The following is a 13243-nucleotide window of genomic DNA, read 5'->3' as shown; positions in this document are numbered from 1 at the left end:
GGAAGCTTCTTTGATGTTGCCCCTGTTTCCACTTTATATTTTACTAATTTTTAAGTTTTTAAAATATTTTAGTCTTTTACAATCAATTGAGCTAGAAAGTTCAGTAGTATTCGTAGACTTCTAGTCAAATTCTATAGACATTGACTCCAGTTTTGCTTGATAACCTCTAGCAAGCACTTCAAGGTGAACCTCATGAGGTAGCCAGTTCTTTTGGAATTTTATTTTCAAGCAACTTTTTTACTTCCTCTCACTAAATGTTTGTCTTCCTTTCATTTCCATTCCATTCACTAGCCCTCTACAGCCCACAAAATAACCTAAAAGTTTTGTCACCCAGTTCAAACCCTTCATTTGAATATGGTCATTTTCTCCTTTAGACTATAGGTTCAGATTCTGGATCCTTTTGTTCTTTCAGGAGGAAAATGTCAAAACTGTCCTGATGAACCCAAATATCGCATCCGTGCAAACCAACGAGGTGGGCTTAAAGCAAGCAGACACTGTCTACTTTCTCCCCATCACTCCTCAGTTTGTCACAGAGGTCATCAAGGCAGAACGGCCAGATGGCTTAATTCTAGGCATGGGTGGCCAGACAGCTCTGAACTGTGGTGAGTTCTTTTAAGTTTAATTGCAGAGTTGTGGCCCATGCACTCATGTGTGATATTTCTGGTTTGGCTCTATCTAACAATCATGCTCTGTGTGTTCATAAGAGCTTTTTTTCATACGCGAGGAAGCAGTTAGCAAACAGACACCTGACAATGTCATATGATAAATATTACTGGTTTAGTTCACAAAACAGCTGAGGTACAAAAAGAAACCTTTGACTTTCATGCTCTGGGGTGGCCAGGTGAGATCTCTCTGCTCCATTTCAGCATACTGCCTTTCCCTGTTACCAGTGAAACCCTGAGAATGATTATAAATAAAAAATGAGAATTATCGTTGATTAAATGTTTTGTGCTCTTACGTGTTGGCCCCATGGCATTTGAGTTTCACATATATTTTCATGATATCATAAGTAAGTCTCTACCATCCCTTCATGCACCTGCTGAACCCAATATTCTGTGCTTTTTACATGGCTTCACATCTTTGGAACTAGATCATGAATGAGAATCTCATTAGCTAGTCAGGGTAATCAGTTGGTGAAGTAATTTATGTATCAAATATAAAAGTTTTAGCCAAAGTCAGATGGCATGTTAATGGAAACATTATTTTGATGATTTTGAACCCAGGTAGATACCCACCTCAGTGGGATTATTTAAATAAGAGGATCTCATTATAAGAATGGACCTTAGAAGGAAAGAAAATATATTAAAATCTAGAGAGGTTCACTGTATCCTACAATTTTTATTAATGAGGATAATAAAAATCATTTGGAGAAGATGGTAGCATAAGTAATAATATCAACAGCAACATATTTTAATACAATATCTTCAAAATTTCTCTTTTAATTTTTTTTTTTAAATCTTAAGCACAATTCTATTTTGGACTGTGGTGGCTTCTTGGAGTTAATTTTAAAATTTAAAAAATTGCATTTCAGGTATCTGTTTAAAAAAGACATAGGAATTTGAGATTTAAAAAAATGATTATATCTGGTTCTTCTGCAGGAGTGGAACTATTCAAGAGAGGTGTACTCAAGGAGTATGGGGTGAAAGTCCTGGGGACCTCAGTTGAATCCATAATGGCCACAGAAGACAGGCAGCTGTTCTCAGACAAACTAAATGAAATTAATGAAAAGATTGCTCCAAGCTTTGCAGTGGAAACGGTAAGGAATCTTTGTTCTGGAGAAACAAGGGCATTATTTGTCTTATATTGTAGGGCGAGTGATTTGTCATGCCTAAAAATAATAGGTAAATTATCATATTTACCTGTATTTTCTTCCAGAAATGTGATAGTACCTCAGAGACTTTGTGTTTTAATTGCAGCATTTCATGCTGAAATGTTTAGGATAGGTATTGATATTTTATGAAAAGGGAAGCAAAAGCCCAGAGACAAAATGATTTATCAGTGGTTGAAGTGCCACTGAATAGCACATCTCCTGAATTCATACAAAGAACCATGTCAAGTTACAATGCCAAAGTGATCTTTACTTTCTGGGATGAGTCACTTATGTTGTATGTGCAGATGACCTGTGAACGGGAGATGATTGGATTGAACTTTTCTTGTTAGAAAGGAATAAACAGTTAAACATGAAATCATCTAGAAAAAGCCATTGAATTTAATAAATCAGATTCATGACTGAGAAACTTGTGGCTTAGATGTTTAGAGAGAAAAGATTCTCTCATATTTTTGCTAATGTTTTTTCAGCTGTAGCCTGTTCCTATTGATAGGCTATTCCAAGGTACTACAATAAAGTTGACTTGCTGTATATCTGTTTTGGTCCCTGACTTTATTCCTGATTTCAGACATATAGTCAACGAAGCAAGGGTTCTGGAGGCAGCTTTTGGTGCAATTTTCCCATTGCAAAAAAAGGCAGATCCTTAGGGAAAAGAGCAACTACTACTGGGATGACTAAAATGGGCTATGTATGTTTCAGAAAAGAATGCTCTCAAGTACATACTATGTTGCAGAGCTGTCAGTCAGGAAGAGTCCCAGGATAGCTCTGCTGAACATTTGGAAAGCTCCTGCCATACATTTATTCTTTCATTGCCAGATTTAATTATGTCCTTGCTTCCTCAGGATGAGAAACAGGCATATGGGAAAGGTGTAATTACATTCCCATTGGTAGTGTAATAATATTCCATGACAGAAAAATATAGCCACCATATGTTGTATTCTGTAAGTTAAAAAAAAAAAATTCCAAGCTTCTGGGACTATTCTCTGTCTGAACTTGAAAAATGAAAACTCTCTTTCTATATAGTATTCCTAATAGCCTATTGCAGTAATATCAAGTTCGTTTTAGCAGTTGAAAACCTTGTATCATTAAGAGATGAAGACTTTTAAATTGATTTCAAAATTCAATATGGCTCCCATTCTCAAATTTACGATGATTATTTTAGTTTTGGCTGTTGTTTCATCTTCTATATGGCAAAATAAAACTTACAACAAGAAGATAAAGGACAGCCTTTACTGTGTATTAAAAAAAATTCTAGAATTTTACTTAAAATTTGTAAAACAGCACTTGTTTTTACCTGAATTGCTAGACTCTCTTGGTATGGTCTTTTCTGCTAGTGTGGTCAGCTTTTAAAACTTTTGAGTTTTTCTTTCTGATAGATTGAGGATGCTCTGAAAGCAGCAGACACCATTGGCTACCCAGTGATGATCCGTTCGGCCTATGCCCTGGGGGGGTTAGGCTCAGGAATCTGTCCCACTAGGGAGACCTTAGTGGACCTTGGCACAAAGGTATGTATTTTCACAGACTAAATTCTTAACAACCAAGAAAACAGATTTGATATACCCTTTTAGTTACAGAAATTTATGTAGATGAGAAATGACCTTTTCTTTGTTTTAAACCACTGTCGTGTTTTCTAAAAGTGTTGTCCAAAAGACAGTACCTTTGGAAGGGTAATGCAGTGCAGTTATTTACATTGGAACACAGCATTACCCAAATGGTCCTAGAAAAACTGATGGTCACTCTAGTGGTGATCATTCTAATTGATGATGGTCAGTTGATGATACAAATGATTGTACTACTTGATTTCAGTGGTATAAACTCAATTCAATTTCATCTCCCTCTCCTTCAAAATCTGTTCCAAAACAGCCATTGTGTAAAAAGTATTTCAGTGATTAAAAAAATGAATAAAATGCCCCATTTTCTATTGTTTTTGGGAATAATTTGACATGGATGACATCTAAAATGGAAACAAAATACATTGAACAGTTTGGCTTTACCTCCAATTCAGGTGTTTAAAATATATACAGTATAAACCTCTTAGTGTCATAAATGAGTGAGCTCTCTTCCAACTGCCACTCACTCATATAAGCAAAAATGAGATTTGAGTGTTCAAATCTATGTTCTATCAAAATTGCTTTAACATATCACTGAAGAGTTCCTTTCTTAAGTATTAAAGAGAAAATTAAGATATGTTCCAGAAAATAAATTAGACATTATCAAAGAAAACATGCTCCATGAAAGCAGAGGATTTTACTCACTCTTTCTTCTCACGGCATAGAACAATGCCTGATGATGTGGGGAATCAGTACTTGCTAGCTGAATGAATGAATGTGTGTGTAGCTAAGAGGCCCATGCACCTTAGGTGGTGGTTGTAGAAGTGAATCTAACAGAATTATTATAAGGGCTACTTTGGGGAGTGCTGAGTAAATACCAGGCACAGCTTGCATCTGTCATTACTTGTAGAGTGAAACAAAATGTGGTCCTTGAATTGTTGACATAGGATTTTGAGAACAGATAAATAAAATTAATTATATTTAAACATCTATAATGACAAACTTACATGTCAGTGACTTGGTTTTAGTATTTCTAAAGTTGCCAAAACAAACCAAAAAAAAAAAAAAGGGAAAATATATCAATATAAGTAATTCTTGTTTCCATTCTGGAATTATGAATCATATATTTAAAGAAAAGACATATTTATAGAAGCATTTTTTCCTCTAGTATATTAGATATTTTTAATACTAATAGTCTCATTATTACTCCCTGATAATGTATAATTATTCTCTATTAAAAATATATTTTTACCATGTAAAAAATTCTGAATACTGAATTGTCTAAAAAGATTTACAATGAAAAAATTTGAAATGGAATAGTTCTTAATTATTTAAATTCCTCTAAGATAATCAATAGGGTATTGAAATTTTTTTTAATCAAAAACCTAGCTTTTCCCTTGATAATAATTACTCTTACCGTTAATTCCTAAACCACCCCTTATTCTCTTGAAATTATATTTAGCACCCTTAGAAGCTGCATTAACTCATCTAAGTCTCAGAGTTTGTCTTTTGTATAAAATCTTGAGACTGGAAAGAAGGAAGTTGAGGCAACAGGTAAATTTGATCTCAATTGTCCTTGTGTCAGAACATCCAGCTGAATCCATTAGAATGCAGAAAACTTTCCCCAATCCGTATCCTTTGTTTCCTAGATTTCCTCTTTTAGCATGCAATCCTAATGACAAATGAATCATTATTAAATTGTTAATGCTGGCTACAGAGTTTTCTAACTACTTTGAAAACCTCATCATAGGCAGCTGTGGGGACAAATGTGTTACATTTTCAGTTGCACATGGGAGAGCCTGTAGTGTTGACTGAGGTTAAAAAGATAGTGTTGCGACACATTAAAAAAAAAAAAAAAACAGCAACAACACCCAACTAACATTATTTCATTATACTGCCTGCTAATAATTTGAAAAAAATCAAAGTACTTTCCCCCGTTGCTTTTTCTTCCTTCTCACTGCCATTGCAAATCAAAAATATCCTGAGACAAAGGGGGACTTTTCTGTGTTGGATTTTCAGCCACTCAAGGTCCTAAGGTCAGAGACCGCCTCTTTCATATTTTTGGTTCAGTATTCTACACACCAGTGGGTACTCATAAATATGAAATGATAATTATACTAATTCATATCTGTTTAATCAGGCATACATGATATATGACTCAGGGTATTTAAGCACTTAGGTGGTGATTAACCATAATAATAGTTGCATATGATTCTTCTAATTCTCAAGTTTCGCGTGCCATCTTGGCTAACTGTTTACAACCATCATTATCTCCTTTCTTCTCCTCATCAACATCAACTGACTTTTATTGTGTATGTCACTGTACAAAGCACTCTCAGCTATTTTAGAGAAAACTGGAGTCTTTAGACTTATTTTTCCATATTTATTCGCACTTATCACATTTTCTAGTTTCACAGAAGCCTTGCTGCTGAAATAATTCCATTTCCCTCTGCCTGATTGCTCAATTATTTTCTCTTTTTCCTAAATTAGTTTGATTTAATGTCATATCAGCACTTTGAATGGCAAGCCTCAATAATGTAAATCAAGCATATTCACTGCAGGATGCTATTCCTAGTACCTCACTGATTTTCTGACACATTGTGCCTTCTGGAGCATAGAGGAGGATGCAGAGTGGGCTTCAGACTTCGATACTGACCAGGATTTAGGACAGGGCATTTTGCCAAATATCCATGTTTAAACCAGTGCTTTTCCTTACTCTTTGATGTCTTTTGTCACCAATTTCCAGGCCTTTGCAATGACCAACCAGATTCTGGTGGAGAGATCAGTGACAGGGTGGAAAGAAATAGAATATGAAGTGGTCCGAGATGCTGATGACAATTGTGTCACTGTCTGTAACATGGAAAATGTTGATGCCATGGGTGTTCATACAGGTAGGCAAAGAATCTTCGGGAATTATAGTAATGACTTCAGCTCATGCTTCTGATGATGCGTAGCAGTCTTTATTAAGTTATTTTCTTTAAATTACTATTCTTAGCTGACAGACTAGTGATAAAGTTTCACAGAAAATAGTATATCACAGTATTGAAAATAACCTCACATTCATTTTGATCTTCACAAAAACCCTGTGAAGTAAGGCAGGTATTATCTTGATTTTATTTGAGGAAGAGGTCAAATGTAAGCAATGAGTGATGGTAAAATCTGTAAGACTTGGTGTTGAAAAGAAATGAGGTTAAGAAGGCTTAAATGAGAGGATGAGTATTAGTTACCACGTGAATGAAAAAAGGGCCACAAGTAATAGAAACAGGTAAAATAAGTTTTTTTTTTGGTAAATTTTATTTATTTATTTATTTTTAATAATAATTTTTTTTATTGGTGTTCAGTTTGCCAACATACAGAATAACACCCAGTGCTCATCCCGTCAAGTGCCCCACTAAGTGCCTGCCACCCAGTCACCCCACCCCCCGCCATCCTCCCCTTCCATCACCCCTAGTTCGTTTCCCAGAGTTAGGAGTCTCTCCTGTTCTGTCTCCCTAAAATAAGTTTTTTAGGAAGAGAAACTAATTAGATAAGACGGCAAAAATAATAACTTAGGATTTAGAAATGCTAAGTTTGAGGCATGGGTGGAATTCTCAAGAAGAGGGTTGGTAATAGGGAGCTGGAATTCAAGAAAAGAGAATACAAATAAAGATGCTGATACAAAGTCATTGGGAGTCATTGGTGTGAAGGACATAATTGAAACTGGAAGCATAGGCTAAATATTCAAGGGCATGGGCATAGAAAGAAAGACGGTAGGGTCAAGAACTGAACTTGGGAACTGTTTAGATTTACAGGACAGGAGTAAGAGGAAGGGTTAGTGTTGAAGATGAAGAGAGAAGTGATAGGAAGAAAACCAGAATGGTACACTACCAAGTAAGCCAATACAAGAAAATATTTTGTAAAACAGCTTTGGTTTTGGCCAAATCAAATGATGTGAAAGGTCAAGAATTAGGATTTTCATGTGGGTTTTTGGAGGTTCAAGAGGACAATTTCGATGCAAAGTTGGTTATGGGAGCCGTATTGAAAAGAATTATATGGCAATAAGGAATATGCAGAAATGGGAAACTTTCAAGAAGTATAGTCATGTAAAGAATAAGAGAGATGTTCTTGTGACTGAGGAGGAGCTTCTTGAGCCAGTAGAAATCTGAGCATGTTTGTAGGCAGAAGGAATGGTGACTAAAGATTAAGAGATTGAAGACATAGGGCAGTAGTTAGAGAGGAGTAAGACAATGGGAAAGGATGAGATGTGGAAAACAGGGGGATGAACCAGTCTGGGTGAAGAGGAGATCATAGTTTGTAGAAGGGAGAACTTGACACAGAGAGAGAGATTTTGAAATGAAGAGCAGGGAAATTGAAGAATTTAGTGTCGATCTGGTAAGTAGATGACTGAGGCCTTGATAGCTAGGTGAACTTGGGAAAGTGTAGAGGGGTTTTTGTCAGTAATGTGTCAGAGTAGTACAGACAAAACAAGAATCAGTTTCTGATGTGCCTTATATGTATTGCCTTGAGACAGTTATTTTCCCAACAAACCCATAGACTAATCTGTGTCATGTATCACACAAATCAATCGAGTCACCAAAATGAGTTATTTAGATATGCTACCAAATGACAAGTGTTGCTTGGATGTACAGGTGATTCAGTTGTCGTGGCCCCTGCCCAGACCCTGTCCAATGCGGAGTTTCAGATGTTGAGACATACTTCAATCAATGTTGTTCGCCACTTGGGCATTGTGGGTGAATGCAACATTCAGTTTGCCCTTCATCCTACCTCAATGGAATATTGCATCATCGAAGTGAATGCCAGATTGTCCCGGAGCTCTGCCCTGGCCTCAAAGGCCACCGGGTAAGATCAGACTGATTGGCCATGTGTTTGCAGATTCTTTACAGATAGTTTTGGAAAACTGACAGCTAGTGGAAGACTGAGTTGCATTTACAAGCTATAGTCCCCATTTCTGTATGCTGGCTGCAAATCATTTAGGACCCTAAGGACATGGTTATTAATGAGCTTGCTGCCAGATTGAGGCAAATGATATTGCTAGCTGGCTTTGTTTGCTGGCTAATCATAAACTAATCAAAATCTGGGTGGTCAAAGCAGGCTGCAAAAAAAAAAAAAAAAAAAAATCTGCTTCCTAATTGCACTTTGCAGATACTGTTAAAAAGTGAAAACTAATTCTCAATTTCAGTCCTCAACTGGTTTCTTCAGGTATATAGTAAATGATAGGCAAATTGTATAGTTGACTTGATTCAAGCATTTAGTAAATTATTTTATTTTAGCCAAACTCCACAGGACCAAACATTGTAAGGTTTTTCTATTGATAAATGTTGCAACCAGATGAATGAATTTGCAGGTCATTTAAAAACTGCTAGCAAGCATAATTAGAGGGAACATTAACTAGTACCTTTTGTTTCTATTAATATACTAAGCATATGGCATTTAAATTACATGGCATTTAAATGAGCAGAATAATTGCCTGTAAGGATTTTTTTGTTTAATACAGCTATGTGGTACTGCATGGAGTGGCAGTGAAATGTTGCCCTAAGCAAGAGTCAGGAGACCTGAGCTCTCTTTCCAATTCTCCTGTTGACTTTTGACGCATCACTTACTGTCTCAGTCAGTTTCCTCATCTGTCAGATGGGGGAGAAGTATTAAAAGACTCACATGTAATTCTACAGTTCCATGCATTATTTTCTCAAATATAATTACCAAAAGTATCCAGTCAAGTTCCTTGAGTGTTAGTTTTGTAAGGAGTCTCAAGCTCAAAAATAATTTGGAGAAAAAGCAAGGACCCACGCTTGCAATGTTTTCTGACCATTGCATGCCCTGCAGTACCCGCTAACTTCATGGTCTTCCTAGGTGCATAGGTGCAGATGCTTATATATATTTTCAAAAGAATATATTGCAGATTCTCATCTTTGTGGAGGCTCTACACAAGTGAGCATTTTATCAAGGAAGTCATTGATTCAGTCATTAATCCCGATTAAAGAGGTGAAGGTTGGCAGTAGTAGCACTGAATGTCAGGCATAGAGAGTGAATTCTTTCATGATCCATGCCTCTCTATTTTATCATCACTCATGCTATTTTATAAGTGGCTATTAAATCTTCATACAGAACAGAGAACCAGATGTGTTTTATACCCTGATGTGTAATAATACCAGAATTTCTAAAAAAGACCACTTTATGTTTTGGGCTGTTTTTAATGCTCATTGCTGAAAGAAAAAAAAAAGTATCTCCTCCTTTATAGCTACCCACTGGCATTCATTGCTGCAAAGATTGCCCTAGGAATCCCACTTCCAGAAATCAAGAATGTTGTATCAGGGAAGACATCAGCCTGCTTTGAACCTAGTCTGGATTATATGGTTACCAAGATTCCTCGCTGGGATCTTGATCGTTTCCATGGAACGTCTAGCCGAATTGGCAGCTCTATGAAAAGTGTGGGAGAGGTGAGTCCTTGGTTTATTCCCCTATTTATTCTTGTTCTCAGTTATTTTGTTATATCTTTAACATCCTTGAAAATCTTAAGGTTGCCTGGATACTGGGTTCTTGATTGGAGGACATATGGGAATGTCATTTCCTCCTTGGTGTTTCAACATTTCTCTGTTAACATAAGACATTTGTTACATGATCATTTCATGGATCTTAAAAGCTTCTATTTAAAAGGTGAGGCCTGGGACACGTGGGTGGCTCAGCAGTTGAGCCTTGCCTTTGGCTCAGGGTATGATCCCAGGGCCCAGGATTGAGTCCCACATCAGGCTCCGTGTGTGGAGCCTGCTTCTCCCTTGTCCTGTGTCTCTGCCTCTCTCTTGTGTCTCTCATGAATAAAAAATACAATCTTTAAAAAAATTAAAGGAGAGGCCATATATGTGGATGCAGAATATATTTGCATATATGAAAACCATATTCTCATATATAACTGAATTATAATGTGTTTTATAAACAATCTAGAAAATAACATGATATAAAATGGTATACCGAAAAGACCACTGAACTAAGGTTAAGAATTCAATTTTAATCTATTCACACAAATTGTGACTTTACCCTCATTGGACCTCACTTTCTACATCTCTAAAAGAAAGGGGTTAGACTAGAAGATTTTCTCTCATGTGCCATCTAGCTCTAAAGTTTGAAACTGAGAAGAGCAAAATGGGCTATGAAGCCCTCTTTCATTATTCTGAAATGGTCTAAGCTTTTAGGACCTTAGATTTTTCATAATGTCCTTTTTATACTATTTGAAAATAAAATTAGCGTTTGATTATTCCATCTTTCAAAGATGCAGTGCTCCTCTGTGCAGAGGAAAGAAAGGAATTCAGACCCCAGTCTCTAATGGTCACTGTCTTCCCTCCCCCACCAATGGGTTTATTTCTTCTTGCATCCAGTTGGCTTGGCATAAATGGAGAGAAGATGAGCCTTGGAACCAAATGAGCTTGGATTTTACTCTTGTTCCTCTTATTAAAGACACTCATGCAAGACACTGGTCTTCAGGTTTTCCATCTGAAAATTAGAGATGATAATATCTACCTTGTGGGATTTTTAAAAAATTTTTATTTATTTATGATAGTCACAGAGAGAGAAAGAGAGAGAGGCAGAGACATAGGCAGAGGGAGAAGCAGGCTCCATGCACCGGGAGCCCGATGTGGGATTCGATCCCGGGTCTCCAGGATCGTGCCCTGGCCAAAGGCAGGCGCCAAACCGCTGCGCCACCCAGGGATCCCCCTTGTGGGATTTTTATAAGGTTTAGGGTTACTACATGTAAATATTCAGTAATGTCTTTTAGATTCATAAGGAATCTCCAATAAATGTATTTTGCCAGTACTGTTGTCATTGTTTATGAGTAGGATTTTTAATTACCAACAGTATGCGTGAATCTCCATCCCTATCAATTAATTGATCTATTATCTATTTTATTTTATCTCATCCCTGTCTATATATGGCCAATGTAGGAGCTCTTGGTCTATGCCTAGATATCGAAGCTGGTTAGATTACAGAACAAAGAACTATTTATGACATATTGTTCTGTATTGGCTTTTATTTGTCCTATGTTACAGATTATAGCCTATCCTCAGACTAGCCACTGCAGAAAGTGCAGCTTAAATCTATCAGCAATGAAGGAGGAAAGAAGAAAAAAAAAAAGACATTTTACTGATCATATTCATGCATGAAAGGGAGAATTATTACTATGTTGGTTTCCCTAGTTTCCAAGATATGAATGCAAAATTTTAAAGTAACAAAAGATAAGGAAAATTTGACCTTTTTAAATTAAAATGTCCTACTAGTTGTAAAACAAAAACAAAAACCTGGTAGTCCTTCATAGCCGCTTTAAATCTCCTTTTTTTCCATCGTGCTTCAAGGTATACAATAGAATTAAAACTCAAATGCCATGGAAAGTCTGGTTGGTAGTTTTTCTGCCAAATAAACAACTGTTATTTGGTTTATTTTGTGGGAAGTATCCCTTTTCACATTGCTCACAGTAAAATTTATAGACCAAAGAATATGAGATAATTTCTGTAATGTTTTCATTTAGGGCTTATTATCTAAGGGATTTTTGTTGTCAGTGAATATTTCCCATCAGACATTTAATTCAAGTTAGGAAGCATTTCCTGAGTTCTTACTCCATGCAAGATGCTGGGAGAATAAAACAGTGAATAAGATGTAGATGTTTGTTACACATTATCTGCAGTTGGTAAGTTCAGAATACATAAATGGAACCAAGTGTAAAATGAATTCAACTGAGGTGAAAGTTAAAATACAGGGCATCCCTGGGTGGCTCGGTGGTTTAGCACCTGCCTTTGGCCCAGGGCATGATCCTGGAGACCTGGGATCGAATCCCACATCAGGCTCCCTGCATAGAGCCTGCTTCTCCCTCTGCCTATGTCTCTGTCTCTCTCTCTGTGTCTCTCATGAATAAATAAATAAAATCTTTAAAAGAAAGAAAGAAAGAAAGTTAAAATACAGTATTTATGGGGTGCCTGGGTTGGCTCAATGGTTGAGCATCTGCCTTTGGCTCAGGTGATGACCCCGGAGTCCTGGGATCAGGTCCCGCAAGACTCTGCTTGTGTCTCTGCCTCTCTCTGTGTCTCTTGTGAATAAATAAATTAAATAAATTAAATCTTAAAAAAACAAAACAAAACAAAACAGTGTTTATATACAGGTGCTTTAAGAATGTAGAAGAATAAGGTCAGGGAATAGGGTGAGGGCTATGTCAGTTATTCCATTGAAAAATGATGAGATTTTTCACTTAATTAAGGTGAATTTTAATAATATAAAATATTAAAAACCACAAATTTTGACTGAACACAGTTATGTACTCCTTAATTATTATAAGATATGTTTTTTTCTTTTATGGATTATATTCCGTATACCATTATGTATAGTGTGCTTAAAAATAATTAAAATTTATGGTGAGTTACTTATAGAACTAGTTATTTTATGGCCAATTTAAAAATATATAATACTTTAAAATTGTATTAAATATTCTAGAAATGTTTGCCTAATTTGATAGTACTATAAAATATTTTATTTCTGGCAGTCTCTCTCATGCTTGGGCAAGCAAGTCTATGACCATATTGTGTAATCCTTCAAGTACCAGTATGCCTTGCAGGTTGCCTATCTGAATTGGACTAACATTTTATTTATCTCTGCTCTTGAGAATCTTCCCTACTTCTAATTAAATTTGGGGCCGCATGAAAGGTTATCTGTTTGGCTTTAGCGATTTTTGAATATGTATCTTGTCACACAATTGACATGAAGATTTACCAAACTGACATGAATGGGAATTTGGGTCTATTTAAAGAATCATGGAAATTTACTGAAGGCAGCATTACCACTGTTATTATTTTAAATTGAAGACCAAAAATGCATAGCAATCTATTAT

General features: G+C 36.2%; 1 protein-coding gene across 4 annotated transcripts in view; it reads left to right on the top strand.

The window, feature by feature from the left end:
• CPS1 (carbamoyl-phosphate synthase 1) overlaps nt 1–13243 on the top strand; it is a 354529-nt gene that overhangs the window by 277671 nt on the left and 63615 nt on the right. For all 4 annotated transcript variants that reach the window (XM_077885468.1, XM_077885466.1, XM_077885467.1 and 1 more), the window contains 6 exons: nt 413–602; nt 1599–1756; nt 3205–3333; nt 6125–6269; nt 8007–8217; nt 9617–9815. In XM_077885468.1, the coding sequence (XP_077741594.1) occupies nt 413–602; nt 1599–1756; nt 3205–3333; nt 6125–6269; nt 8007–8217; nt 9617–9815 (1032 nt within the window). The remainder of the gene's footprint in view (nt 1–412; nt 603–1598; nt 1757–3204; nt 3334–6124; nt 6270–8006; nt 8218–9616; nt 9816–13243) is intronic.

The sequence above is a fragment of the Canis aureus genome, chromosome 36 (assembly GCF_053574225.1).
Source record: "Canis aureus isolate CA01 chromosome 36, VMU_Caureus_v.1.0, whole genome shotgun sequence".
Lineage (NCBI taxonomy): Eukaryota > Metazoa > Chordata > Mammalia > Carnivora > Canidae > Canis > Canis aureus.
Note: the sequence above shows the minus strand (reverse complement) of the source record. Positions and strands in the feature narration are given on the sequence as shown.